This window comes from Pelophylax lessonae (assembly GCF_965119305.1).
Source record: "Pelophylax lessonae genome assembly, chromosome: 4".
Lineage (NCBI taxonomy): Eukaryota > Metazoa > Chordata > Amphibia > Anura > Ranidae > Pelophylax > Pelophylax lessonae.
Genome location: NC_138771.1, coordinates 140,397,259 through 140,425,131, shown reverse-complemented (window position 1 = coordinate 140,425,131; position 27,873 = coordinate 140,397,259). Strand labels below are relative to the sequence as shown.

The 27,873-nt window shown below is 44.3% G+C and overlaps 1 protein-coding gene across 1 annotated transcript; it reads right to left on the bottom strand.

Moving 5' to 3' along the window:
* Window positions 1-27,873, bottom strand: TSPAN3 (tetraspanin 3). The gene is made up of 7 exons (XM_082255900.1): window positions 27,721-27,873; window positions 14,024-14,215; window positions 13,433-13,507; window positions 10,692-10,793; window positions 8,850-9,002; window positions 5,977-6,060; window positions 1-240 (listed from the first exon to the last, which is right to left on the bottom strand). Exons 1-7 carry the CDS (start codon window positions 27,781-27,783, stop codon window positions 148-150), a joined length of 762 nt encoding a protein of 253 aa, XP_082112026.1. The 5' UTR covers window positions 27,784-27,873; the 3' UTR covers window positions 1-147.

Here is a 27,873-nt window from a genome sequence, read left to right as displayed (position 1 = left end):
CCAATTCTTTATTTACACTGTACGATCGTAACTGAGAATCAGCAGTGTAGAAACTACTTCAGTAAAAGGAGAGTCCTATCCTGATGCTGCCTCCTTAGGAACAAGGGCTGAAGGATCCAAAAGCACAAAGAGCAAATTAAATTCCTTTTACGCATAGGTGCCTCCAGTGATGAGGAGTTCATAGGCAGGATCGCGAGTTCTTCTGCAGAGGACAACACATGCACACAGCATCCCCAGGAGCTACAACACAAAGACAATAGAAACAAATTGATGAATTTCTTCAGCTCATTAAGAAGGTTAAGGCGATTAAATCTTATTGCTCTATCCTTACTCACCCCTAAAACCTATACACAAGCATTCATACAGGGTGACAGGAACAAAACTGAAAGACATTGTCACCCTATAAAAATGTGCCAGTACAAGGATGATTGCAGGATAATTGGGTGTTATAAAGATGAAATCCGTACATAAAAAAATTTCACTAAAATATATTCCTTAATAGTTACAAAAGGACATAAATCCACTTTGAGGCCCGGGTATTCCCTTATAAAAAAGTAGTAGTGACACAAGTCCAATGCAGAGAGCAGAGCTGTGGGAGGGACACGGCAGCCCCACCCACTACAGGCTGCCTGCATAAAACTACTGAGGTAGAACCAGCAGTACCTGGTCTTACAGGAAGCTCCTACAGAGGCAGAGATTCTGCACAGATCAAGATGAAATACACAAAGCACCTCAATATCCAGAAATTCACATAGCATTTGTATTTAAGGAATGTTTATGCCAGATCAGCTTTAATGAAAACTACAGATTAAAACTACTAAAAATGATCTTTGCAAGTACACTGAGATGCTAAAGTTTATATGAGATTGTAGCGATTAGGTTTCCATACTACACAACAGGGGTGGTCAACTGGAAAGTATAGAGGCCCTCAAGTGGGTGGGTGCACAGAAGTTGTTGCAGTACAACAACCCCAACATCTGCAATAATAACCCCCAACATTGTTAGCAGTACTAACATCCCCACCCCTTGATGTCAACGGAAAGCAAATATACAGCCCCACTCAACTGGGCTTTTTGAAGCGAGGCTCCATATTTGGGCATCACTTCCAGCACCAAGACCAGGGTCTGACCGAGAGCGCCGCGCCCTGTACTAACAATTGGGGCTTGGAACCCCTGATTTCGGGTCACACGATCACTGTGGTAGCCTCCGATTGGCTACCACAGATCAGTCACTGTGAAGCCCGCACCCGCTTCCCCCTCTGTGAATGGAGAGAAAAGACAGACATTGTATCTGTCGCTACTTGTGTTGGTCTATCACACAAAATCCCAATAAAATACATTTACGTTGTTGGTCGTAACATGGGAAAAAAAAGTGGAAAATTTCAAGGGGTATAAGTACTTTTTCAAAGCTGTGTGTGTGTGTGTGTGTGTGTGTATGTGTATATATATATATATATATATATATATATATATACACACACATACACACATACACACACACATACACACACACACACACACACACACAGGTTCTTTCCCCAAATAGGATTTTTTTTTCTTCTGCCCAAGTCATTGAATGAACACCTAACTATGAACTGGTTTGTTCTTACTTTGGGTGAAGGTTCAGGATATGAATAAGATGAATAATGGGATTTTTGACTTACCCTAAAATCCATTTCTCTGATGTTTATTAACGGACACAGCTCCTGTCATTGACCATTGGGTTATACTGCCCCCTAAAGAAGTAGGACACTAGCCAGAAAAAAAAAAAAAAAAAAAAAAACACAACAACTTCTGGCTACACCCATGGGCAGTCCCAGGTATAGTCACTCAGTTTTGTTACAAGCAGTGTCAGGAGAACTTTAACTCACAGAGGGGCGGGTGCTGTGTCCGTCAAAGAACATCAGAGAAATGGATTTTACGGAAAGTCAAAAACCCCATTTTCTCTTTCATTCATTGAAGGACACCGCTTCTGTCATTCTTGACCATTGGGACGTCCCAAAGCAATGTCAAACATGAGGGGTGGGAAACAGCAAAAAAATTCCCAAGGCTAAATAGCCAACCAGGCAACAGGGGCTCAATCAAAACAACTGGAACCCACCTGAAAAAAAATACACCATCAAAGAGGATCAGGTCCTCCTTAACAGCAGCCTGCAAAAACCTTGCAGCCACAGGAAGCATCCACAGATGCCAACACATCCACTTTACAACACATCCACGTTATAAAAATATATATATTTTTTTTCTTGTGTAAAAAAAGTGCACCGACTACCAGGTGGCCGCCTTGCAAACCTGTGTCACTGTCGCTTAATGACGGAAGGCCCAGGAGGCACTAAGCGCCCTAGTAAAGGGTGCCTTGACAGGGAAAAGAGGAACCTGACCCCTGAACCACCTTCTGTCTGATCCATCTGGAAATGGTTGCAGAGGAAGCAGACAACCCTTTGCGAGGTCCACCTGTGAGCACAAAAAGTGACTTCCTGAAAGACTCTGTAGCTGCCAGGTACATCCTAATTGCCCAGACCACATCCAAGGCATGGAAGGAAAGTTTCTTCGGATGTTTAGGCCTGGGACACAGGGAAGGCAACACAATGTCTTCATTCAAAGTTAAATCAGAGACTACCTTAGGAAGGAATGATGGACTGGTGCAAAGCACCACCTTATCCTTGTGAACCACCAGATAAGGTGAACAGGATAAAGCTGCCAGTTCCGACACCCTGCCCACAGAGGTGCTACCCACCAAAAATGCTACCTTCTGCGACAGGGTGAGCAGGGGAATGTTCTGAATACATTTTCAAAGGGAGGCTTCTGTAGAGCTGAAAGCACCAAATTAAGACCCCAAGGCGGCAACAGAGCCCGCACTGCAGGAACCAAATGTCAGACACCCTGAAGAAAAAGTACTCACCAGGGAGTGTGGCCAAAGGTCGTTGGAAAAAGACCGCCAAGGCCGTGGCCCTTGATGGTACTCGAGGCCAATTTCTGCCCGCCGTTGAAGGAAGGTTATGATCCCGAGCCCCCGAAAAGGAGCGAGGATGAATCCCAAAAGACTCGCACATCACGCAATATACGTCTTCCACGTATGATGGTAGATCTTGCTACAAGTAGATTTCCTAGCTTTTAACAAAGTAGGAATCAGTGACTCTAGACAAACCTCTATCCTTCAGCACCTGGCGTTCAACAGCCAAGAAGTCAAAGAAAGCGACTAAAGCAGGATGGAAGATCGGCCTTTGGGACAGCAGATGCTCCCTGAGAGGAAGCTACCAAGGAACGTCAGCGACCAGCCGCACTAGATCGGTGTACCAAGTCCAGCGAGGCCAGTCTGGGGCCATCAAGATGACTGGAATCCCTTCTGCCTCAATCCTGTGTAGGAGTCTGGGCAGAAGCTTGAGAGAAGGGAAGGTGTAGATCAGATGATACTGACCCCATGGAGCCACAAGCGCATCTGTGGCGTCCAGCAGTGCATCACTTGACTTTGCCACAAACCTCTGCACCTTTCTGTTGCGCCAAGACGCCAACAGATCCACCTTGGGGGTGCCACACCGGAGACACAGCTGATGAAAAACCTCCGGATAAAGTGACAACTCCCCTTAGTCCTGCCCACCTTAGAATGCCGGCTACCTCCAGGGCACTTCTTGTGCCCCTTTGGTGATTGACATAAGCCACGGCCGTGGCGTTGTCTGAACGCGCACTGGGAATCCCTGAAGACGATCCATCCAATAATCCAGACAGTCTGATCACTGGGAGCTCCAGGACATTGATCGGTTGCCTGGACTCTTCCAGTGCCCAGATCCCCTGAGCAGAATGCTTGCCTGGGATGCCTACCCAGCCAGACAGGCTGGCATCCGTGATAACCATCATCCAATACAAGAGGAAGGATTTTCCCAGCCGAAGCAACCAAATCAGGGACTCCTTTGTTCCCTAACTCAGCCAGATCAGATTGTCCAGAGACTGCGGAGTAATGTACCATTTGGTCAGAAACTTCCTTTGCAGGGCCCTCGTATGGAACTGTGCAAATTGAGCCGCCTCGAAGGTAGACACCATCAGGCCCAGCACCCGCTTGCAAGTCTGGAGGGATGACCATTTGTTGGACAGCAGGAAGCGAATTGCAGTCTGCAATTTCTGGAGTTTGTCCAGAGGAAGTAGCACTCTGGCTAAGGCCAAGTCCAGAGTAAGGCCCAAATTATGGATGGAACCAGGGCAGACTTCTGAAAATTCTGATTCCAGCCGAACCGAGTTTGTATTGTGATCTCCAGGTTTTCCACCAGAGAAGAGGGGGACTCTGCTCGCAGAAGGAGATTGTCCAAGTAGCCCAGTACTGCAATCCCCCGTTGGCATAGCAAGGCAAGCACCAGAGCCAACACTTTTGTGAAGACCCGAGAAGCGAAAATGAGACCATAGGGTAACGCCACAAACCGATAATGCTCCCCTCCCACGGCAAAGCGGAGAAAAACACTGGTGACCGGCACATATTGGAATGTGAAGATAGGCATCCTGGATATCAATAGGAGGTGAGGAAATCCCCCCCCCCCTCCCCGACGCAGGGATGCCACCACTGTTCGAATGAACTCCATTCTGAGCTTCTGTACCCGCACAAAGCAGTTTGGTACCTTGAGGACCAGGATTGGATGCACTTTGCCTTCCTTCCTGGGGACTGAACAGGGTTGAGTAAAAACCCTGAAAACATTTACGTCCTCTCGTGCATAAGCTGCCTGCGGGGCACGCACGGCTCTCTCTAATCAGCGAGTCCATGAGACACGGCAGCCAATGAGAGCTAAATATGCAATGTAAACAGAGCCGGTAATCTGCCTTCACCCAGGACACAAGGGACTCCAGGACCGACGTCGGTGCATGGATGATTGGATGGGACCCAGAGGGCCCCGCAGACTCAGAGAGGGGAAATGTGCTCCAAAGATTCCATAAGTCACTTGGGGGACCCCACAAAAAAGTGTAACACGCTCCTAAAGGACAACCACCACCATGCTGGCAGCACCACCTGGTTGCCAAGTAAAAAGCACAGAGCGAGCCTCAGCAGAGAGGGAGAGGACTCCACCAGACTCACCACCCACCAACACAGGCCATTGAAACCACCAGGAGAATCTGCACTACACATGCGGCGATCAGGAAGCTAAATAATCCAGGAGTCAACACCAGGGGGTAAGAAGGGGCTCCTCCAAAAATGCTACCCACAGGGCTCCACTGTCATGGCCGCCGCTATTTGCGCTGGCAAACCACAAGACCATACCAGGAACCAGGTGGGCACTGCTCCAGATAGAACCTCCTCTACTATCGAAATGGTGGGGCCGTCAGCCAGGAGGAACGCTGCGACTCAGGCCGAGGCCAGGTCGTATGAGACGTTTGACTCGCAGGGCCAGTGGGGGGCTTTATCGCGGGCCAACCTAGTGTGGAGAAGAGGCCTGCGCGCGCTCGCTGGCCTGACTGGGGGGGTGACCACTGGATCTAGATTATTCAACCTGTCTCCCAGTCCAGCAGTTGATCGCAGATCTCACAGGAAAAAGCGAGGAAACAATTTTCCATCTAAACAATTTTGCCAGGACTAAAGATCCCATGGGTGTAGCCAGAACATTTTTCTGCCCATTGTCCTAATTTTGTAGTGGGCAGCATAACCCAATGGTCAAGAATGACAGGAGCTGTGTCAGTCAATGAACTACATGGTAATTTAAAAATACATTGATGACAAATGGGACCCATTCTCAGGAAAAAGATGCCCCGCAGTGCATTTTGCAAACATCTTGCACGATGCAGCAGCTGTAGATGCACTTGCAATTCACCTGAAAATACAGGGCAACATGAAAATACATATATTTCAAGTGTCAACTATGGGTGGGTGTCTTGAAAAAGCTATATGGCGTCATATTCTTACTATAGAAAAAAAAAAAAAAATAAAAAAAAAAGATATACATTTTATATACACACACTATTATAAACATATTGGTAAGGTTATCCCTTTTCCAATACTCACCTGTATCGCAGCAAATGCTAGTGCAGCCCATATAACATACATCATGATTTCCTGCAGCTTTTCCACAACTAAAGCTTCACAGCCCTGAAACAAAAAACACAAAGAATGTGATAAATGTATTCCACACACAAATATACATACACACACACACACACACACACACTCTGTTTTGTTACAAGAAGTGTCAGAAGTAATCCAACTCCAGAGGGGTGGGTGCTGTGTCCGTCAATGAACATCAGAGAAATGGGAGTTTACGGTAGGTCAAAAATACATTCTTTTCTCTATCATTCATCGAGGGACAGCGCTCCTGATCTGCTGAACCAAGCAGTGTTAAACATGAGAGGTGGTAACAGCAGAAAAAAAATTCCCCAAGGCTAACCCATAGCCAACCAGGTAACAGTTCAACCAAGAACTGGGGCTCAACCTGAAAAAAATAAAATACACCCTCAAGTATATCAGGTCCTCTAAACAGCAGCCTGCAAAACCTTGGGAGCCAAAAGGAAGCATCTGCAGATGCCAACACATCTTCCACTCTATAAAATTCTGTAAAGGTGTGCACAGGTGACCAGGTAGCTGCCTTGCAAACCTGCATCACTAACGCCGGATGAGGAAAGGACCAGGAGGCACTAAGCGCCCTAGTAGAGTGCGCCATAACAGGGAAAGGAGGAACCCGACCTTTAATTGAATAGTGCTTGAAACCCCATCTGTCTGATCCATCTGGAAGCGGTCGCAGCAGAAGTGGACAAACCCCTTCCGAGGTCCGTCTGAGCACAAATAGTGAGTCTGACTTCCTAAAAGATTCCGTAGCTGCCAGGTACACCCTTATTGCCTGAACCACATCCAAGGCATGCAAGGCCATTTCTTTTGGATGTTTTGGCCTTAGACACAGGGAAGGTAACACGTCTCCATTCAAATGAAAATCAGACACAACCTTTGGAAGGAACGACAGACAGAGGTGAAGAACCACCTTATCTCTCTGAACCACCAAGTAAGGTGAACGCCAGCTCCCGACACCCTGCACGCAGAAATGATTGCCACCAAAAAGGCCAGCTTCTGGGAAAATGTAATCAGGGGACCGTTCCTAAGATATTCAAAAGGAGGTTTCTGGAGAACTGAAAGCACCAAATTGAGGTCTCAACGTGGCAATGGAGACTGCACCGGAGGAGCCAAGCGTCAAACTCCCTGGATAAAAAGTATGCACCAAGGAAAGTGTAGCGAATGGTCATTGAAAGAAGAACGGCAAGGCCGAGACTCAAGGCCAGGCGCTGCTCAACACCTCGTTGGATGAAGGTCAAGAACCGAGCCACCAAAAAGGAGCGAGGATGAACCCCAAAAAGACTCACACCACGTCATGCAAGACTTCCCATGTACAATAGTAGATCTTCCTAGAGGTAGATTTTCTAGCTTTTAACATAGTAGAAATCACTGAATCAGACAAACCTCTATCTTTCAGCACCTAGCGTTCAACAGCCAAGCATTTAAAGCCAGCAACTAAAGCAGGATGGAAGATTGGCCCATGGACAGCAGATCTTCCCTGAGAGGAAGTCTCCAAGGAACATCGGCAACCACCCCTACCAGATCGGCACACAGAAGGTTTTGGCAGAAGCTTGAAAGGATGGGGAACGGCATAAAAATCAGACGATACTGATCCCCACTGGGCCTCCAGCGTGACACCACAGGGTCCCGAGACTGTACCACAAACCTCTGCACCTTCCTGTTGAGGCGAGAGGCCAACAGGTCCACCTCGGGAGTACCCCACCGGAGGCACAACTGATGAAACACCTCCAGATGAAGTGACCATTCCCCTCTGGTCCAACGCCAGTCGACTGAGGTAATCCGCCTGCCAATTTTCCACCCCCGGAATGTACAGCAGAGATGCCTGGAACGAAACGTTCTGCCCACCTTAGAATTCCGGCTACTTCCCGAGCCACCAGGACACTTTGCGCCCCATTGGTGATCGACCTAGGGAGGGGCCCACATCCACACCAAAACCCTTTAGGGGGAGGGGGGGGGCAGCTACTTCCCATACCAGGAACAGGGTGGGCACTGCTCCAGACAGGAAATGGGAGGGGCTGTCGGCCAGGAGGAACACTGCGACTCAGACCGAGGCCATGCTGTATACCACCTTGCGAGACGTTTAACTCGCAGGCCAGCCCCCACCCAGTGGGGATATGTTGCAGCTGACCTAGCACTCGCCGAGGCCTGCGCCTGCTCGCTGGCCAGACTGGGGTGACCACTGGATTTAGATTCAGCCAGTTGCCCAGTCCGGCAGTTGATAGAGCTCAAAGGAAAAAATTTCTACCAAAAAAAAAAAAAAAAAAAAAAGAGAAAAAAGAATAGCAAGGGCCAGAGATGCCAGCAAGGAACTCCTTACTTATGACTAGGCAGGGGAAAAAAAAAAAAAAAAGAAAGAAAAAAAAAAAAAGAAAGAAAAAAAAAAAAAGAAAGAAAAAAAAAAAGAAAGAAAAAAAAAAAGAAAGAAAAAGAAAGAAAGAGAATACCCCCTGGGACTGCCCAAAGGCATAGCCAGACTTTTTCTACCTAGTGTCCTTCTCCTGGGGGGCAATATACCCCAATGGTTAAGAATATCAGGAACTGTGTCAGTCAAAGAACGAAAGAGGATTTGATAGACATTAGCGCAAAGATTGGGCCATAAAAATCAGTAACATCAAATTTTTATTCTGCTGGTCAGGTGCTTTCAAAAAATGTAGGGGTGGGGGGGTTACAATTTCTGAAAGCTGCAAGGGTAAAACAAAGCAATAGAAAAATTACAAATGGTCTGGCCACCTGAATTTAAAAAGAGAGTGCAGGGCCTGGCAGCAAAAGGGTTAAACAATGTATAAGTGCAACATCACCATCCAAAGCACTCTTACCTCAGAGTACAGATCTCCAGGCCTGGTTAGACTCCCTGTACAGTTTACCACATTGTCTCTGCAGCAACTTAACGGCACACTATTATTATGTGTGTTGATATACCATGGTGTCTTCTCCCAGTCTGAATAGTTGTGGATGCCGCAGCAGTGAAGCTGTAGAGGGAAAAAAAAAAAATTTGGAAATGTAATTTTTTTTATTTTTTTTTTCCAAGACTTAATATAAACATGGCTGAATAAATACCAGAGGCCATATGACAAAAGACACACTTGGAACATAATTGGACCTAAGCTTTGCCGAGTCGTATAAATTGTCAAAACAAGGCAATGATTTCTGGGGAAAAGTATCCTTACAAAATGTCACTTAATCACTAAGGAGGTAAACAAAGCGGTGCAGGGTACCCAAAGCAACATAATTCTGATGCAATGCATTTGTGGCAAAATGAAGGCAGTCATTTGTTCAATAGAATAGAGCAGGCACTCCAGCTGTCTGATATACGCCTTTTGTACGGTTAGATTCAGGCTGACCATAGAAGCCAATATAAATGAGATGTTGAGATATCTGCCCACCCTCAGCTGAACTACTACTACTCTCTTCATCCAAACTGTTCAATGTGGGAACACGACTGACCATGAAATGGCCTTTCCTTATTCTTCAAAGGCGAATCAATTATTTGGAATGTCTGGTACTGCTTTCGCAATTACCCTAGACTTGTTAACTGTCTATATTCAGCTGGTATAAAGCAGACTTTATACCTACAATAAAATGAAACCATCAAAAGGTTTACTCCTTTGTGTACTAAAAGCAAAACTTTACCCTTTGGTGCCCTGTTCTATGACAAAAAAAGAGGTGCATAATAAAAGGAGGTCTATGGCAGGGCATTCAGAGAGACAATGCCGAACCAGGAAGACAGTGGATCTGACCGTACAGTGATCCTTCACATCGGAGAGACCATGTGACCAATTCACTGCTGCCAAGTGCAAAGGAATGCAGAATGCCCTCATAGATAATCTCCTTAGCCATTCCATTTTAGGTCATATTAATATGAATGGGTTTTCACTTTAGGTCTAACTTAATTCACATAAATCTCACTAGGGCTGAACGATATTCGATGCAACATCGAATATCGTGCTGCGGCCGTGGGCGATATTCACATCACCGGATCATGCGATATTGGGGACTCGGTAAAGGCAGAAGAATACAGCTGTCCCACATGTTAAGTCCGGTGTTCTGCAGCTCTCCTGACTGAGCGGTGAGCAGCGGCACAGGGAACCAATCAAGCGTGCCTGCACACCTGATTGGTTCGCTGTGCCGCTACTCACTACGTGATTGGTTCGCTGTGCTGTGGGGCGGAAGTGTATTGCGGGGAACTGGGAGTGTGCTTACGGTGCGAAGGAGCTGCCTGGTGAAGAGGACTACACCTCCCAGCGTTACCCCCACTTCCCGCGTGTCCGTCTGCCCCCATCCAGAGAGATTCCCCCCCCGACTTCACAGCCCGATCATGAGGGACAAACAGAAGAGGCGGAGGGAGCGCACCTGGGCCGAGGCTGCCAAGAAGGTACCAAATAAGGAGGGGAGGCCACTGTACCATGTACACCAGGAAGAGGTGGGTAATATTGCAATATATATCGCTGGGGAACAAATATCGCAATGTGATTTTTTTCCCAATATCGTGCAGCCCTAAATCTCACTATAGTTTAGCATCTAAATCATCCAAACTTACATCTCGTACAGTGCCAATTGCCTCAAAAACCATCAAATCTTGCTTTCTGCAGCATATATTTTTTTATAATTTCACCTTCAAAAATACAAATACATTGAACAGTTTTAAACCGAGGTCTCACCTGCTTCTGGACGTAATCAATAGCTCGGCTTGCTGAGTCAGGGGAAACGCCATTGTACTGGTTGAATACATTTGTAATGCTTTTATCAACTTCATCTTCAACCTGTGAATATAAATGATGTTCTGTTAAAGAGCTGTTTACTCAGCCACATATTATATTTACCAAAGGAAAGTACAAGTTAGCATGACTTAAAGGCTACATTCACCTTTTCAGGCAGAATTTCACTCTTCATAATAAAAAGAAGCCTTTCCTAATGTTTTCTTTTTTCTCAATTACCTCTTCCATGGTAGCTTTAAAATTTCACCTCTGATCAAAATTTAAAAAAAGTGCTTTCTGAAATCTAACTTTCCATAACATGTGACCATCCAGGAAACTTCAGATCTCATCATGCACTGCCTTACTGCATCACAGCATAGGATGCGTCTTACCACTCTGGACTACACCTCACACACACACACACGGGGTTCGACAGGAGGCGCCAGGTCGCAATTGCGACTAGAAATTGCAGCCTGGCGTACGAGTTTTTGTCAGCCCATTCACTGTTGGCACCAGCAATTGTCTTAGCGTGCCAGAGCACAGGAGTTGCCAACGATTTGGCGTGTGTCACACGCCAATCGCTGGTATTTGTCAAATTTCTTCTACCCTATTGTCCATCTCCTTAGACGGCATTGAGGCGCGCATCCGCGGTAACAGCATGGGATGCCTGGAGATCGGACTGAACCTGCAGTGTGCCCGCACTAAGCACATAGCGGAATGACTATAGATAGGAGCCCGGAGTAACTGAGGAAGGTGAACCGAGAAGGGCCGGGGACTATACACACACTACAACTCCCAGCATGCTATGCGTGTACTCAGGAAATGGAAACACTGCACACTAGGGAACAGTCAGTGGAGGCTCCTACACAATGAATGCTAAAATCAGGATTTCAGGGAGCCCTTCTAATGGGGGATGCGTTTATATTGATGTAGGCAGACATGGACAGGGATTGCTACAACATAAAAGTAGTATGTACAATTAAGTACATTGGTGGGCATACATGCATTGGTTTTATCTGACAGATCAGAATGATTAAATCTGAAAATAACTGAACAGGCATAACCTCCTCCCTTCTCTTATATTTAGGCCCTCCTTCACAATACCATACACCTGCGCAGGGCCGTGTTTACCTGCATAGGTGTCCCATGTATCCCCCATGCCATTGATGTTTATTGGGGCACAACAGCTGCACAGACACTTTGTCCAATCGCCCTGCCCCCACCTTACTGCACTGTCCCTGCCTAGCGAGCCACTGCCAGTCACATGTATATGGCGGCCAGGTGACGGACAGGCCGTGATGCTGCCTTTCTGCCTTGGGCCTGTGTCCTACAGGGGATGGTCCGCATGCTTTCCATGCGTTTGGTTTGTGGCTGGAAGTGCTGTGCCTGCCATTCTTTTCACAGAGATGAGCAAATGATATCCCCCCACGTCTGGGACATGCAGTTCCGGGTGCCAGGCAGGCTTTTTTTTTTTTTTTTTAATTTAGCCCTGCTGCAATCTGGCACTTCTGATAGAGGACACGCGCGCCTGCCGCCCTGGCTGTTTGGTCACTGAAAAAAAAAAAACCACACAGATGGCCATACACAGTACAATCTCCTTTAGATCTACCATCAGCTATGTAGTGCAAGGGCCTGCCTGATTTGAACAGATTTGTTTGGGTGGGTCCTCCTACTACACAGTTTGGGTAAAGCTAAGGAAATTGTACAGAGATTGTATAATCAGGTTACAGAGTGTACGGCCAGTACATGGGAAGGAGTGGGTGGAGACACTCAGCTGTCATTGTCCTTTTGTAAACTAAACAGCAATTTTACTTCAGGCCCCATTCACAACTAGCGTGGTGGGAGCACAGATTTATTTTTTGGCACGTCTTTTCCCTGACATGCATAGGGCAGCCCATTGTTTTCAATTAGCTGCCCTACATGCTTCAAAGTAGTATTAACAAATAATGACACCAAAAACACAACTACTTCATTTTAGGTGGCAATGCACTATACAATCTGATTGTACAATCTCCTTTAGATTTACCAAAACTGTACAATAGTAAGACACCCATTTAATTACTCTGTAATGCCCTTGCTGTGTACTGTGGGAGGGAAAGGCATGGATCAAAAAAAAAAAAAAAAAAAAATGGAGGGGGCTCCTCCGATCAGCCCCCACTGTGTATAATCAATCACAGCAGAAGCAAGCCAGCAGTGGCGCACATTTGTGCCCGCTACCTGGAATATATATTATATATATATATATTTTTACACACACACACACACACACACACACACACACACACCTGATCCAACGCAGAGGTGCTGCCCTGCAGCACTAAAACTGCTATAGGGGAGGCCTGAAGTAGTTAATGAGGTCAGCTGCTGAAGTTCTTTTAGTCTAACAATTTTTCCATCTATAGCAGGGAGTCATGGAGTTTTCTATAGAAGAGGCTAAGGTAAGGCCTACCCCATAACATAGAGACAGCATTTTCTTTTCTACAACAGAAGTACATTAATGGTATAAAAAGAAGCTGGAATTTAGAAGAAAAAAAAAAAAAAAAAAAAAAGTGAACTTAGTCTGTATAATCATGATAGGAAATTGAATACAAGACTACACAGTACAAATAACATCACAGGCATACAACAGAACTGTGATATCAAGCATCCGTACTGGAAGCGATTCAGATCTATACAAGATCTAGCCCATTATCAGTGCAAGTTACCTTGGCTCTGTAGATGTATCCAAGGACCACCACCACAACTTCAGTGATAAACACCAACAACAAGATAATTACAAACTGGAAAGAAAAAGTAACAAGTCAACATTAGCAATGATAATGCAATACAGTTCTAGAATATTCACAGAATGTTTAGTCCCTGCAGGTTTACAGTAAAGGATAAGGGGGGACTGAAAATATGAAACAAATGTGTGCAATAATGCCATTTTCATACAAGAGTAGTGTGAGGAGTTCACTTTAAATTAAGCCTGTAACATGTGCAAGTCATGTACGAAGGGCATTATTTCTACCAAGTTGCATTCAAGACAAAGGCTAATAGAAGTACATAGACCAGGTAACTAGAATCTGTTATTTGTAATTTATCCTTTAGACACACACACACACACACACTTCCGATCAGCACTGTCAGCCTTTAACAGGCTTTAGAGATCATTTAAAGACGACTCAACCCTTCCTTAGGCCAGAAAGGAGAGTAGCTTGGGTTTGGCCAACATTAGGTACAAAGAAGCCTTGCTCGGACTGGAAATGGGTGAATTGCAGGCTGTCTCATATTTATGGTGAAAGGTTTGTACATACCGTTGCGAGGCCACAGCGACTTTCCCGAATTGTAGCACAACACCCAATTAGGCCAATGATGAACAGCAGAGCACCCACTGCAATAATTATTACTCCTGGAATCAAGGTGTAAACGTCTTCAAAAAAGTGCTCATAATCGTCATATGTAATGAAGACATAGGCTCCAACGTAGCACAAGATACCCGCGGCAGCCTGTAGAGAGGACAGAATAAATTATGTGACATATTGAATGTAATGCCTATAATGAGTAACAATGCTAAATAAATTCTACAGAACAGTCACCAACAAGAAATACGTGGTCACACACAATCAAGACTTTATTGTAATAAAGCAATACTGTAATACAGAACTGAGCTTTCTAACCTGTATTAGCTGACTTCTCCTGTCCTTTTACAGCATAGAACAATTATCAGAACTGTAGTGGGTGATAAAAAGATAGATAGCGAGCAGAACAGAACAGATCACATGCCCATAGAACAAGATGACAGTTGATCACACAGCCATGATCTGCCTGTCCTTTCTGAATTCTATGATAGGAGTACTGCAGCGAACTCATAATCGCAGCCATCTTACAATGTTTGCTATATAGGAGGTTAGGGGGATGGATGGAGCAGAGAAGATGGCACTGAACCATCAGCCATTTTCTAGCCTACCAATCAACTGTTTCACCTCAATATGGTGCAGCAGGCCAGCCTGGGAACATGCCCAGACCTGAAATTATTAGCAGGTCTATCTAAACAGACAGAATGGTGAACAAGACAATCCTGCTCATAGGCCCACCATCAGATCCTTAGCCCCCGTTCACATTGGAGGCGGGTTTGAAATCGTTCAGCTGAACTCGCAAAATTTCAAACCCGCATTTTATTGAGAGTTCGGGGGCGATTTGAAAGACATCTGTGCGGGTGCATGCACAGATGTCTATTGAAATTGTATAGCCATTGTATAGTGCACCAAAGACATCATCGGCACATGCGCTCTGAGGGAACGGCCGCCCATGTCATTTCTTCAGAGCCTTGTGCCGTGACATTACACGGCTTCAGCCTGTTATAGGCCATACACACTATACAATTGTCTTTAGATTTACCAAAACCGTATAATATGAGGTCAAATCTAAACACTTTCAATTCGTATGCATTTAGTAGGCAGGCCCTTCATAGTTGAAGGTAAATCTAAAGGAAATCTAACAAAAGTTGTATCCAGCTTAACACACCTGGAGTCCGCGGACCCGGAAGGAAGACGGGTGAAGATGGACGCGGCCTCCAGCAGGGACAATGAGGGCTTAGTTTGGAGGCAAGTGTCACATGATGTGCTAATATGCGATGCATACTAGCACATTTCTTTATTTTTTAGGAATGCTGCTCCTTGCATTCCTATTGACTAAAACCATTATTATATGCTATTTATTTCAAAGTCCCAACATTTTGGCAACAGTCTGCAGCTCAACCAATATAAATATATGCAAACATTTTGCAGAGTAGCCTCCATCCTCCTCTTCTGGGGTCCCCAACCAGCACTCTTGGGTAATCCTCTTCTGTGTCTGCCTCCTTAGCAAAAGCTTGCTATGGTGGCAGACATGCGGGCTTGCTCCTAGGCCAGGCTGTGTGTGTCCATAGAATTACATGGTGCAGCTTAGTGTTGTCCAATCCCCCCCCCCCCCCACAGGATTTGATTGACAGCAGCAGGAGCCAATGACATCTGCTAATGCCTTTGAGGAGCGAGAGAGAGCAGTGATGCTGCTCATGGGCACAGAACTGGATCAAAAGAGAAGCAGGGTAAGTATTTGGAGGGGGCAAATACTGGAAGATTTTTTTTTTTTTTTACTTTAAACGTATAGAATTTTTTTTTTTTTTTTTTTACCTAAATAAAACACCCCTTTAGAGCCAGGTTACAATGCCGATCAATGTATTGTGACAAAGGGGTAGACTCCCCAGTCAGAACACAAGGACACAGCGGGGAGGAATCCCCCCCCCCCCCCCAATCTGTGGATAGGGAAATCAAGTCATTTTTTTTTTTTTTACATTCAACCTACTGGCTGAATGTAAAGGAAAGAAATGACTCATCTATCTATGGCCAGCAACTAAAAGGGATCAGATAAGAGAAGCTATTTAGAGATTACATGCCTAATTTAGGCAAACTTATCAGCATATAGCCTGTAATTCTCTATAGAGGGGTCAGCCCTTTTTGATCCTCTTATCACACTGACTGAAAACCAGGCCCTCCGCCCCTTCCCCCAGAGATACACCAACTCACCAGAATAAATATTGACATTGTTTGATGCAATGTTTTACAGGGCTTTAGTTTGGTAAAAGTTTTTTTGTTTAAAAATTATAGTCTAGGTAAAAGCTGGTATGTTGAAAAAAAAATTTAGCACCCGAGGAATTTTTGGCATAATCCAGATTATAAAGTGTTAAATCTGGGTGGGGAGAAGATTGTTTTTTAAAGAACACCTACACACGCAGCCTTTCCGTGACAAAGATTGGTGTTCTCAATCGAAATGCGTCTGAAGAAGCGTGGGGGGGGGTTCGTTCACATCAATGGCAATGCACTGCCTGCAAACACCACAATCCGTAGAGTTCCAGAGGTCGGGCCATGCTGGTTTTTGCACTCCTCCCCCCCCCCCCCCACCTTGGTAGACCAATTTAATAGTTATGATAATTATGTGGAGCGGTGAGGGACTACAAGACACAGCATATCTACAATATCTGTTTGCAGCCAGTGATTGATCTGCCTCTGTGACCATTTTGACTACATCTATTATCAGATTTGAGCAACAGCCCATTGACTTCAATGCACAAAAAATGCACCAAAGAAGCTCAAGCACCAAACTTGTCACGGAGCCAAGAGCATCCAGTGATGACCGTTTTACACATGGCTGCTAGCAGTTTGTGGCGCCACTAGGAAATAACGGCTTCGATAGTGAGACGCCCGTTTACGGAAACACGGGCGGAAATGCTTGTTTGTGTTTCTGAAGTGTGAATGAAGGTCTCTTGCACATGGCACTGGAGTGTTTGAGTACTGGCATTCCTGGATGTCATTTCAGACATTTGTGTTGCACCTATTCACACACAATGCACTCCTAGGAAAAAAAAAAACATTTTATGCTCATATGCCAGTACAAAATACTGACTGAGAATGGAGATTTTTTTTTTTAACTCAAGTATACGCAGCGTTTTACTTGTAATGAGCTTTTTCAAGCTACAATGTGCAAGAGGCCTAGGGCCCCATACCTCGCACCTCAGCAGCGTTTTGTAGCTTGATGATTGAAGCTCCAAAACACTGGAGGGAAAAAAAAAAAAAAAAATTATGCTCTATGTATGGGGATGGTTCGCATCTTCACTGCAAGTCACCTGAAGCCAAACACCTGTAGCTAAAAATGTTCTGGAGCTTTTTTGTAGCAAAATCGGGCAGATGCGAGCATTTTTATTGCCATAGAAGTTAATGGAAATGTGCCATTTGCATGATTTGGCTGATGTTTTTCTGTCCAAAAATGTTAAAAATGTAAAAAATAGTAATATATGAATATACAAATAACTAAAAATCCTTAAATGACTCCCCTCCTCCCCTGCTGCCAGGCCAGTAAGACAACGCAGTGCATGTCACTCATGTGCAATAGAGAGCCGGCTTCACTGCCCGGATTCCTTACCGGCAATGGTGGCAGCAGCACCCAACAGCCGATGGAAACATTGGCTGAGGTGCCGACATTGCTGGATTCTAGGACAGGCAAGTACAGTAAAACCTTGGATTGAGAGAGTTTTGCAAGACCAGAATTTTTTTTTTTTTTTTTTTTATTATAAATTATGATTTGATAAATGAGCGATGTCTTGATATACATACAAGTAGTGCCATGTCACAACAGAGTATAAAAAAGGAGAGGCGCCTCTAATGCCTCGTTTCCACTGAGCTGTACGGTACAGTTCAGTTTGGTTCGGTATGGTACACCTTGATCAGGCTTGCATTTCCACTGCCAACAGTATTGCTCCACCCTGTTGGTACGGTACTAATGTGCTTGGTACCCCAACAAAAGGGTAGCAAAAATGTGGTATGGTTCGGAATTAGGGTACCATTTACAACTTTTGACAATGGAAACAGCAAAAAATTGCGTACCGAACTGAACCACTCAGTGGAAATGAGGCATAAGTAGCAATATGGTTACATTTAGTGAAGGTACAGCATTTAGCAACTCACATGGTTGATGATTAAAACAGGCACATCTAAGTATGCAGGCATCTGGGGTAAAGCTGTCCACATAGACCGTCCCCACCGACATCATCTCTTCCACTCTGCACTCCACAAGTGCTTCAATCCTCGCTTACAGATTGCTCCACTGCAGGGTAGTCTTCCTGGTCATGCCTGCAGACTGACAACAGTGAGAGGCAGCAGTGCGGAGGATGGTCTATGTGGACAGCTTTACCCCGGATACCTGCATACTTAGATGTGCCTGTTCCAATCATCAACCATGTGAGTTGCTAAAATGTTGTACCTTCATTAAATATAACCATATTGCTACTTAGAGGCGCCTCTCTTCTCTTTTATACCCTGTAGCTCCTGCTGGATTTTTCTTCTAATACCCATTTGTGGATGGACATTTTATGGTTACACAACCTATCACATTGCTATATAATTTAATTGACTATAAACTGAAGGACTTATGAATAAATAGTTGTGGAACGAATCATTTCAGGTTCCTTTATTTCTTATGGGGAAATTCGCTTTGATATAAGAGTGCTTTGGATTAGAAGCATGCTTCCGGAACGAATTAGGCTTGCAATGCAAGATTTTACTGTATCCTAATATTAAAAAAAAGTCAGCATCTACAGTAAGTGTAGCTGCTGACTTTAAATTTTTGGAAGGGGGGGGAATGGGGAGACAGATTTAAACTCTAACCCCTTATCCTAACAGGGGGGGAGGGAGAATTGATGATAATTTGACATTTAAAAAAAAAAAAAAAAAAAAAAAAAAAAAAAAAGCTAATGGAAAAGCTGAAATACCTAGCAACAAAATGATGCAACAGCTGTTTCTTTTTTTAAATTATTATTAGCAAAAAGAGAAAAACTAACCTAAAAAAATGCAAAAAAAAAAAAAAAAAAAAAAAAAAAAAAAATAAAAAAAAAATCACACAAGCAAAATGCAGACTAAATGAAAGGCTCTACTACTTGCTCTTATAAACGAACACCAGAGAACCTTTGTTGAAATGTTTATACGGATTACGTGATAAAACGTTACAGAAGCAGATGAATTTGACAGCATTAAAGAGGAAGTAAACCCTCCTCTGCAAGTTGTACCTATAGGTAAGCCTATGATAAGGCTTACCTATAGGTACTGTAAATATCTCCTAAACATGTACCGTTTAGGAGATATTTACCTTACATGCAGCCAGTGACATCACTGGCTGCATGCGCTCTGAAGGAATGGCCGCTGGTGCCGTTCTTTCAGAGGCCCGTGCCGTGACCGTCAGCTCCCGCGGGAGTGATGTAATCGCAGGTCCGGCCAATCAGATGGCCGGATGCCGCTCGTCATACAGGTAAGCGGGTGGCACGGCGAGGGCTCATTCTAAGGTAAGTATTTCATAATGAGCTAGTATGCGATGCATACTAGCTCATTATGCATTTCTCTTTCAGGTTGTAAAAAAAAAAAAAAAAAAGTTTTACAACCTCTTAAGTGTATTGGTTAGGGAAATTCCATATGAAACACAGACTTGTTTTTCTATCAGTAAGTGCAGTCTGTGGATTTATATACATTTATTGAAAAGTGATGACATAAGACTGTATAAATAACTAGGACAGGATGACCTAGACTGCCATGGCCAGGAACAGCAATTAGTTCTTTATAACAAAGAAATTCGACTTTTTCATAGTAAAAATGAATGATTTTGTGATGATGAAATGGCCCCGCTGAGTCCGTATTCATTTCCATACTGAACACATGCATGCTTACTCCAAGTTTAAAGCGCAGACACAAACAATTCAACCCAGATAGCCACATTGTTCAGAAACTCCCTGAAAGGAGATAATCTACCATGGACAAAGAGGCGCTTCAGAGAAAACAAACCTGATTCCATTATGTAAAACACACCATTTGGTTTTAAAGAAAAAACGACCTCTCCAGGCAGCTTATCATTCCACAAACGCAGGGAAGGCTTTTATTTATTTACGTCTGGGTAGAGGACATGGCTGCAAGCTTTTTGATTGTTTACATGGAGCAGCTTTTTGAACCCATCATCATGAGATAGTCTGAGAAAAAAAAAATCCTCCCCTCTCAATAGACAATAATTCTATCTAGATGTAGAAGCATAAACAAAAGAATCTATCACATCAAGAGATTAGTGAGAAACATCCAACAATTGGGGTGTATACACAGTACAGAATACCCATAAGGCCTCATTCACATGGCTATATTGGTTTATATAGAGCCCACTAGCACAAAGATCCTGTGGAAAGTTATCTGTGTGCATGTAACTTTTATTGTGAGGTTTACACCATGCATGGACCCCACTGACCACCTCTGCTGATCAGGGCCAGCATGGGAAAGCTCAAAGTGAGCGGTGCCACCAATGCAGATCACACTATGCTTACATTCGGGCCCTGAATGAAAATTTATATGGCAGAGATACACGCACCGAGTGGCTTTCTGCCAGCCAGAATAGGAGGAGGTCAAATGCATTCACTGCTGCTGTAATTATCCTGGCAGCAGAACTAGAAATAAGTAGCTGGGTATGTTCCTAGTTCTCAGACCCCAATCAGAAACAGACTTTATTTACACTGCCTATCTTAGTCTGGACATACAAGCTAAACCACTTCCAGGCCACCTCTGTATATACTGCGGCAGGGTGGCCCGGCTGCGCACAACTCAAGTACACGGTCATGAATTTGTGCACAGGATTTCAGGGGGCCTGAGCGACACAGCGGGAACCAATCAGCGGGTCTGGCAGTCACGATGGCCTCCGGGACCCGCCTATTTTTCAGCAGAATGAAAGAACAGCGGTCTGCCCATGTAAACAAGACAGACCGCTGTTCTGTCAGGGAGGTAAAGAGATCTAGTGTTTCAGCTGAAACACAGATCTCTTTTCCTCTAATACATCCACTGCCCCTACAGTTAGAAAGCAATCCCTAGGAGCACACTTAACCCCTTGATTGCCCCCTAGTGTCAACCCCTTCCCTGCCAGTGTCATTTATACAGTAACAGTGCATTTTTTTTTTAGCACTGATCACTGTATTGGTGTCACTGGTCCTCAAAAAGTGTCATTTATTGTCAGATTGGTCTGCCGCAACGTTGCAGCCCTAGAGAAACAAAAAAAAAAAGCCTAGAAATGTATCCCATAGTTTGTAGAGGCGATAACTTTTGCGCAAACCAATCAATTTACACTTATTGGGATTTTTTTTTACCAAAAAAAGGTAGCAGAATACATATTGGCCTAAATGGAAGAAAAATTTTGATTGAACATTTTTTTTTGTTATTATGAGGAAGGTTCTATAGCAGAAAGTAAAAAAATATTGGTTTTTGGGGTTTTTTTTTTTTTTCCTTTAAAATTGTGTTTTTTTTTTTTTTTTTTTATAGAGCAAAAAATAGAAATCTCAGGGAGGGGTGATCAAATACCACCAAAAGGGAAGCTCTATTTGTGGGAGAAAAAAAAAAAAAAAAAACACACATCAATTTTTTTTGGGTACAGAATCGCACGACTGCACATTATCAGTTAAAGCAACGCAGTGCCATATCGCAAGAAATGGCCTGGTCATTAAGGGTGTAAAACCTTCCAGAGCTGAAGTGGTTAAGAGACAAATACACCCCCCCAAAAAAAAAAAAAAAAGGGGTAAAGTGTATTTCTGCAAATAGGGATAATACCTACTTTATATATGTTACATGTCCCCACTCACATAGCAGAACTAATTATATATATATATATATATATATATATAAACATGTCCCCACTCACATAGCAGAACATCAAAAAATATATTTAAAATGTGTCTAAATGCATCTATGGATCAGGGAGGGAGCATGCATGGGTGTCTCTATAGCTCATAACTAGCTAAAGAGACACAGACTGGGAGATGGGGACAAACATGAGGTTTATATCACTAAGACTGCACTGCCCTGATAATGAACTATAAAAATATTGTTAAAGTGCTCCAATACTGAAATCATAAATAATTACATCTCACTACATTCCCTACAGCAGCACATACAAATGACTATAGACTTTGGCAACAAAAGCATAAGGCCCCTTTCACACAGGCGGACCGTTAGATCCGCCCGTCCGTTTTTTTGGCGGATCTGAACGGTCCCCCCATGCATCTCTATGGGGCATCGGATGTCAGTGGAGACATGTCCGCTGACATCCGATCTGTCAAATCTGGACGGATGGAAATCCGATTTTCCATCCGTCCAGCGGATCGGATGAGAACGGACCGACGCTCCGTTCCCATCCGATTTCCCCCATAGAGATGCATGGGGAACTGACAGCTGTGTCTCCGCACACAGCATGGAGACACCTGTCCTCCTGCTGCTCAGCGGGGGATTGGCGGCTCGATCCCCCGCTGAGAAAAACAGAATCTATCCGACGGACGGATAGTGTGAAAGGAGCGCAAGACATACACTCTTGATTACACACACACCTTGTCAAAACTGCTTCAATTGCAAGCAATAACAAAGAAGCATGAATACATGAAACTGTGATTGTAGAACTAAGGGGTCACCATACAGGTTACAACTGACCAACCAATCCCTGTACAATCAACTTAAAATTTACCCAAACTATGCAAGCTCACCACACACATTACAATCTGATTGTACAATCTCCTACTACTATGTAGTGCAAAGGACTACCTGGTTGGATACAAATTCTTGATATAGTTTAGGAAGGCCCTAAGACATGTGGTGAGCCTTACGGCCCGTACACACGATCAGAAAATTGGACGACAGAAGGTCTGTTTTTTTGCATGCTAGTAGCATATCGAAAGGGAAGAGTTTTTACTGAAGTTATGAAAATTCTCAAACAGAATAAAAATTCAGAAGTTATGTAATGTGTGGTAGCTTACTGTATTGTATTTTTGAACAACTACTGATTAAACAAAAATCGATTGATCTAGTATTGCACGAGAAAAACGTTTGTGCTTGTCCGATCGGGTATCACCGGATGATTTGTTGTGATCGGCTCTTGAAAGCTTTGTACCAACGATCAGATTATCATACAATCTCTTTGAAAGCGACATTCACAATTATCGGATCGTGTGTATGGGCCATATTTCTGGATGAAAAAAGGACAGCAATTCATTCCTACGGGTTGTAGATGTAAACGGATATCGTCCACTTTTCCATCCAAGCCAGTTCAGAGCCGTTGTTTTATTCGGAACAAGGCTGCGTCCTTTTTAGTTAAGGTGGAGTTGAATGGATTCTGTCTGCTTACATCAGTTTTTAGGCAAAAAATATTTTCTTAACACTCTGGCCACCTCTGATTGGTTTCTGCAACAACAAAAAATAAAAGGACGTGCAAACTGAAAAAAAAAAAAAAAAAAAAAAAAACAACTGATGAAGCTGGTGTGAAAACACCGACCCACACTAGAACACACGTCCCATGGGTTTTGTTTTTCACACTTTATTTCAATAGGCTACCAAACGTACTGGAACTCAGAAAAAGTAGTGCAAGTGCAGGTAGTCCCCGGGTTACAAACATCCAACTTCCAAACGATCATGTTTGTAACCCGGGGACTGTCTGTATTACTTTTCAGATGGCACTGCGCCATACCACGTGGTACAAGCGCACTGGTCAAGTGGTTAGCACCTCCATCTAGCAGCACTAGGGTCGCCGGTTCAAATCCGGTTTCCTCCCACACATCAAAAGACACGCTGGTGAGTTATTGGCCCTGCTATTGGTTAGGAACCTTAGATTGTAAGCTCCTTGAGGGCAAGGACTGGTGTGAATGTGCAATAGATGTGTAAATTGATGGCGCTATAAAAGTAACTAAAATAAATACTGCATTTATGAGGCGTGCTTGGGGCACTTTTAACAATTAATGTCCCCCGCGTGTTTCTGACAAGGGCAGTGTTTTGACGTGCAGTGCTGGAAACATGTTCCAGTGTGAACGGAGCCTTAAGATGGGTACACACTAGTGATCGACCGATATTGGTTTTTCGTTGCCGATAACGATATTTTGGTCAATTCATATATTGGCCAAAATTTTCGTACATTTAAACATTTTCTTTTCCTTTGACAGGCACTCTTGTGGAGGGAAACCAGGGGTCTAAAAGACCCCAAACCCCTCCTCTGCACTTAAAAGCATTCAAAACGCCAAGTTTGGCTGTTTTGAATGCGGTCATTTTTTTGAATCTGCCGCCGAGTACCAGGAAGTGATGTCATGACATCACTTCTGGGTTTTTACATGGAGACCCGATCAGAGCCGAATGCAGCTTTTGATCAGGTCTTCCCTTCGGTGGCCGTGCAGACTGGTTGCCCGGGTCTCCCGATGGGATGGGAGACGTCCCCTCCCGCTCCTTGTAACGACAGCCGAGCGGCTTCTCAGCCACATCGGTTGTCATTACAAGACAGCCAACCATCGGCTATGGACGCCGGTACCGGGGTGATGCCTCTAGCTGCAGACATCACTCCGGTACAAGCACTTTCCCAAAATATCAGTCACCTCAGGGGCCGATTCCGATATATCGGGGAAAGTGCAGATAGGCCCCTGATATATCGGCTTTGCTGATAGTCAATTCCTAGTACACACTACAAGAAAAATTATGCATGAGGGTCAATTATCTGTCCATTAGTATAATTCTTTCAACATCAGATTCTGACAAAAAAAAAAAAATATAATGTACGAAGGTGAAAGCTAGAAATTTGTTATTGTTTGTATACAGTTAAAGAAATAATCGAACAGAGGAAAAAAAAAAAAAAACACACACATGATCAGAGGCAAAGAACGACCTGGAAGAAGGTGGTAACAAACGTTTGCCTTTGTTCTAGAACGTTCGTACAATTTTTCGGTTACCATTGTCATGATGCACACCTTCATGGAGAAATCAGGGGACCCTTTGTCCGATTTCCTCAGTGTGTACCCCACCCAATGCTGGCCACACACACAGATTTTCAGACAAGAATATTCCTATTAAAAATTCTTTGTACATTCGATGGGACGAATGTGGTCTGAAAATCTCACTTGCTTGTAATATTCGATTTTAAGTTCTGAACAAAACCCACATACTGTACACTGTGGGAAAATTGCTCTGCTCCTTCGAGTTTTCCAATCATTGTGGTTGGAAACAAACGTAGATTTGACCCCACTAATATTAGAAAGATGAACAAAGAATGAAAATCTATAAGTGTCCGGGCAGCATACACAGAATGAGAATATCGGACGAATTATTGTTTTTTTTTTTTGCTGGTCTATTAACCGCTTGCATGCAAGTACATATACTGCGGCGGTCAGCCCCGGCCAGGCAAAGTGACGTACCGGTATGTCACTAGCCTGTGAGCCAATAGGGGGCGAGCGCGCGCCGCTGGAGGCACGCTCCTGCCCCGGCTCGTTCCTTAACAAGTCCGCGCATGTGACCGGCGGACCCGATGTCCGCCAGTCACTCACGATCGTCCGCTGTGAAGGGAGAAAGGCAGGCGGATAATGTAAACAAAGCTGCCTGTCATGCTGCCTGTCATTCTCCCTGTGTAAAAGCACTGATCTAACAGTCCTGCTATGTAGGACCGTAGATCTCTGCTGTTACATGTAAAGCCACATCCCTGCACAGTTAGAAACACGCCCCAAGGGACACACTTAACCCCTCCTTCCCCAATAAAGGTAACCCCTTCCCTGCCAGTGTCATGTTTACAGTAACAGTGCATATGTATAGCTCTGATTACTGTAGTAATGTCACTGGTATCCCCAAAAGTGTCAAAAATGTCAGTCAAGGGTCCGATCTGTCCGCCGCAATCCTGAAGAAAAAAAAAAAAAAAAACACCAAAGATGACAAAAATCTTTCCCTTAGTTTAAGTAAACGCAATAACTTTTGCGCAAACCAATCAAAATACGCTTATTGATTTTTCTTTTTTGCCAAACATATGTAGCAGAAAACAAATTGGCCAAAAATGTTAAATTTAGATTTTTACATTTTTTTGGGGGGGAATTTCATAAAAATTGTGAAAAATATTGTTATTTTTTCAAAATGGTCGCTCTTTTTTTGTTTATAGCGCAAAAAGTAAAAATCGCACAGGTCATCAAATACCACCAAAAGAAAGCTCTGTTTGTGTGAAAAAAGACGTCAAATTCATTTAGGTACATCGTCGCACGACCGCGCAATTGTCCGTTAAAGTCACGCAGTGCCGATTCGCAAAATGGGCCTTGGTCAGGAAGGGGGTAGAATCTTCCGGGGCTGAAGTGGTTAAAGAGGAAGGTCAGTATAGTTGTGAAGATTCTGGTAGGACAGAATACAGCGTGGGAAGTGATGTCACGTATTGGAATGGATTCCGTTGTTTCTGAGCATGCGCTGTCTCACTCTTCCGATTACTTTGGACAAATATTGAACATTCTAGTATCATACAAGAACATTTTTTCTGTTTGTCCCTTTAGTCTCGGGTCACACTTGTGCGATGCGGGAAGGCTGTGAATTTGCAGCCTGTTCCCGCATCTCACCCGCACATCTGGCAGTTCACACTGCCATATGCGATACACTGGGGGTGTCAATTAAATGTTGACACCCCCAGTTTGATCGCATATCGCAGTGCGATCTGACAGTTCGCACAGGATCGAATCGCACAAGTGAGAACCACAAGTGATGTGGCTGTAAAAAAAAGGGTCCTGTGTGAGTTTGGTGCGGATACAGTGCGAAGCATATGAAGTGTATGGCTGAATTCGCACCGCACAGGAGATCGCATGTAATGAAGGAGCAGTGCGCTGCGATATTACATGCGATCGCCGCCCTCGCAATAATGTGAACCGGCCCTTAGATCATTTCAGATGATGATCAGCCCTCCAAAGCTGTGTACTAACAATCAGATTGGCGTACGATCGTTCAGAAAGCCGTATTTCTCATCGTGAGTACCAGACATAACCACTCCTACACACTAGAAGAAAATTGGGCGAGCGTTTTCATCTGAGGAACGATCGTACGATCTTCCGACAGCGTGTACACAACTTTCCACAGCCGATTCCGAAAAAAAATTTCTGAAGGAACAAACTCCAAACGTTTTTCTCGTACGGGAACAGAACAAACAATTTTAGTTTAATGTGTCCCGTTTTCCTACGGGAAAAAAAAAAAAAATTATCAGAATCAACGAAGAAATAAAAAAGCCGCTGTCGTACGGAAATTTTCATCATCTCCTTCCTCGGTTCCAACTTGCTTTGAAAGAGGGAAAAATCAGATGATCGATCGATCTAAGAGTGACCTAAAAATGTGATGAGGACCCACCTAAAGCACCCATCCAAGGAATGATCTGATGGAAGCAGATTGTACAATCAGATCGGATGCTGTGTGGGGACAGAACACAGATTAGGTCATCCTGAGATGAAGGAAATCAGCAGACATGAGCACTGTGTCTCCTGGTCAGGCTGATCTCCCTCCATACATACAATGGAGATGGAAGACATGGAGGTGACGGAGAACCCCCCCTCCGCTCCCTCAGAGCCGTATACAATAACCCCCTACAATTCCAGCCCCACACAGCACCCCGAGCGACATGACAGACACAGCCCCGGTCTATACCACACACTCACCCAGAAAATGAGGTTCAGGAAGACCAGGACGGTCTTAGAGGAGATCACCCCGCACTGCCCCATCTCTCCGTTCACAAGATGGCGGCCCCTCTGTGTGACGCAGCTCCCGGCTCATGGGCTCCCAAGGCAACCGGACCCGCCCACCGCCGCGTA

Bases quoted from the DNA above. Each gene is read 5' to 3' on its own strand.
- TSPAN3 (XM_082255900.1), bottom strand. From the start codon at position 27,783: ATGGGGCAGTGCGGGGTGATCTCCTCTAAGACCGTCCTGGTCTTCCTG. The intron at 14,216-27,720 runs GTGAGTGTGTGG...TCCTCTCTACAG, and splicing joins TCCTGAACCTCATTTTCTGG to GCTGCCGCGGGTATCTTGTG. The intron at 241-5,976 runs GTGAGTATTGGA...TTTGTGTTGTAG, and splicing joins TAGCATTTGCTGCGATACAG to CTCCTGGGGATGCTGTGTGC.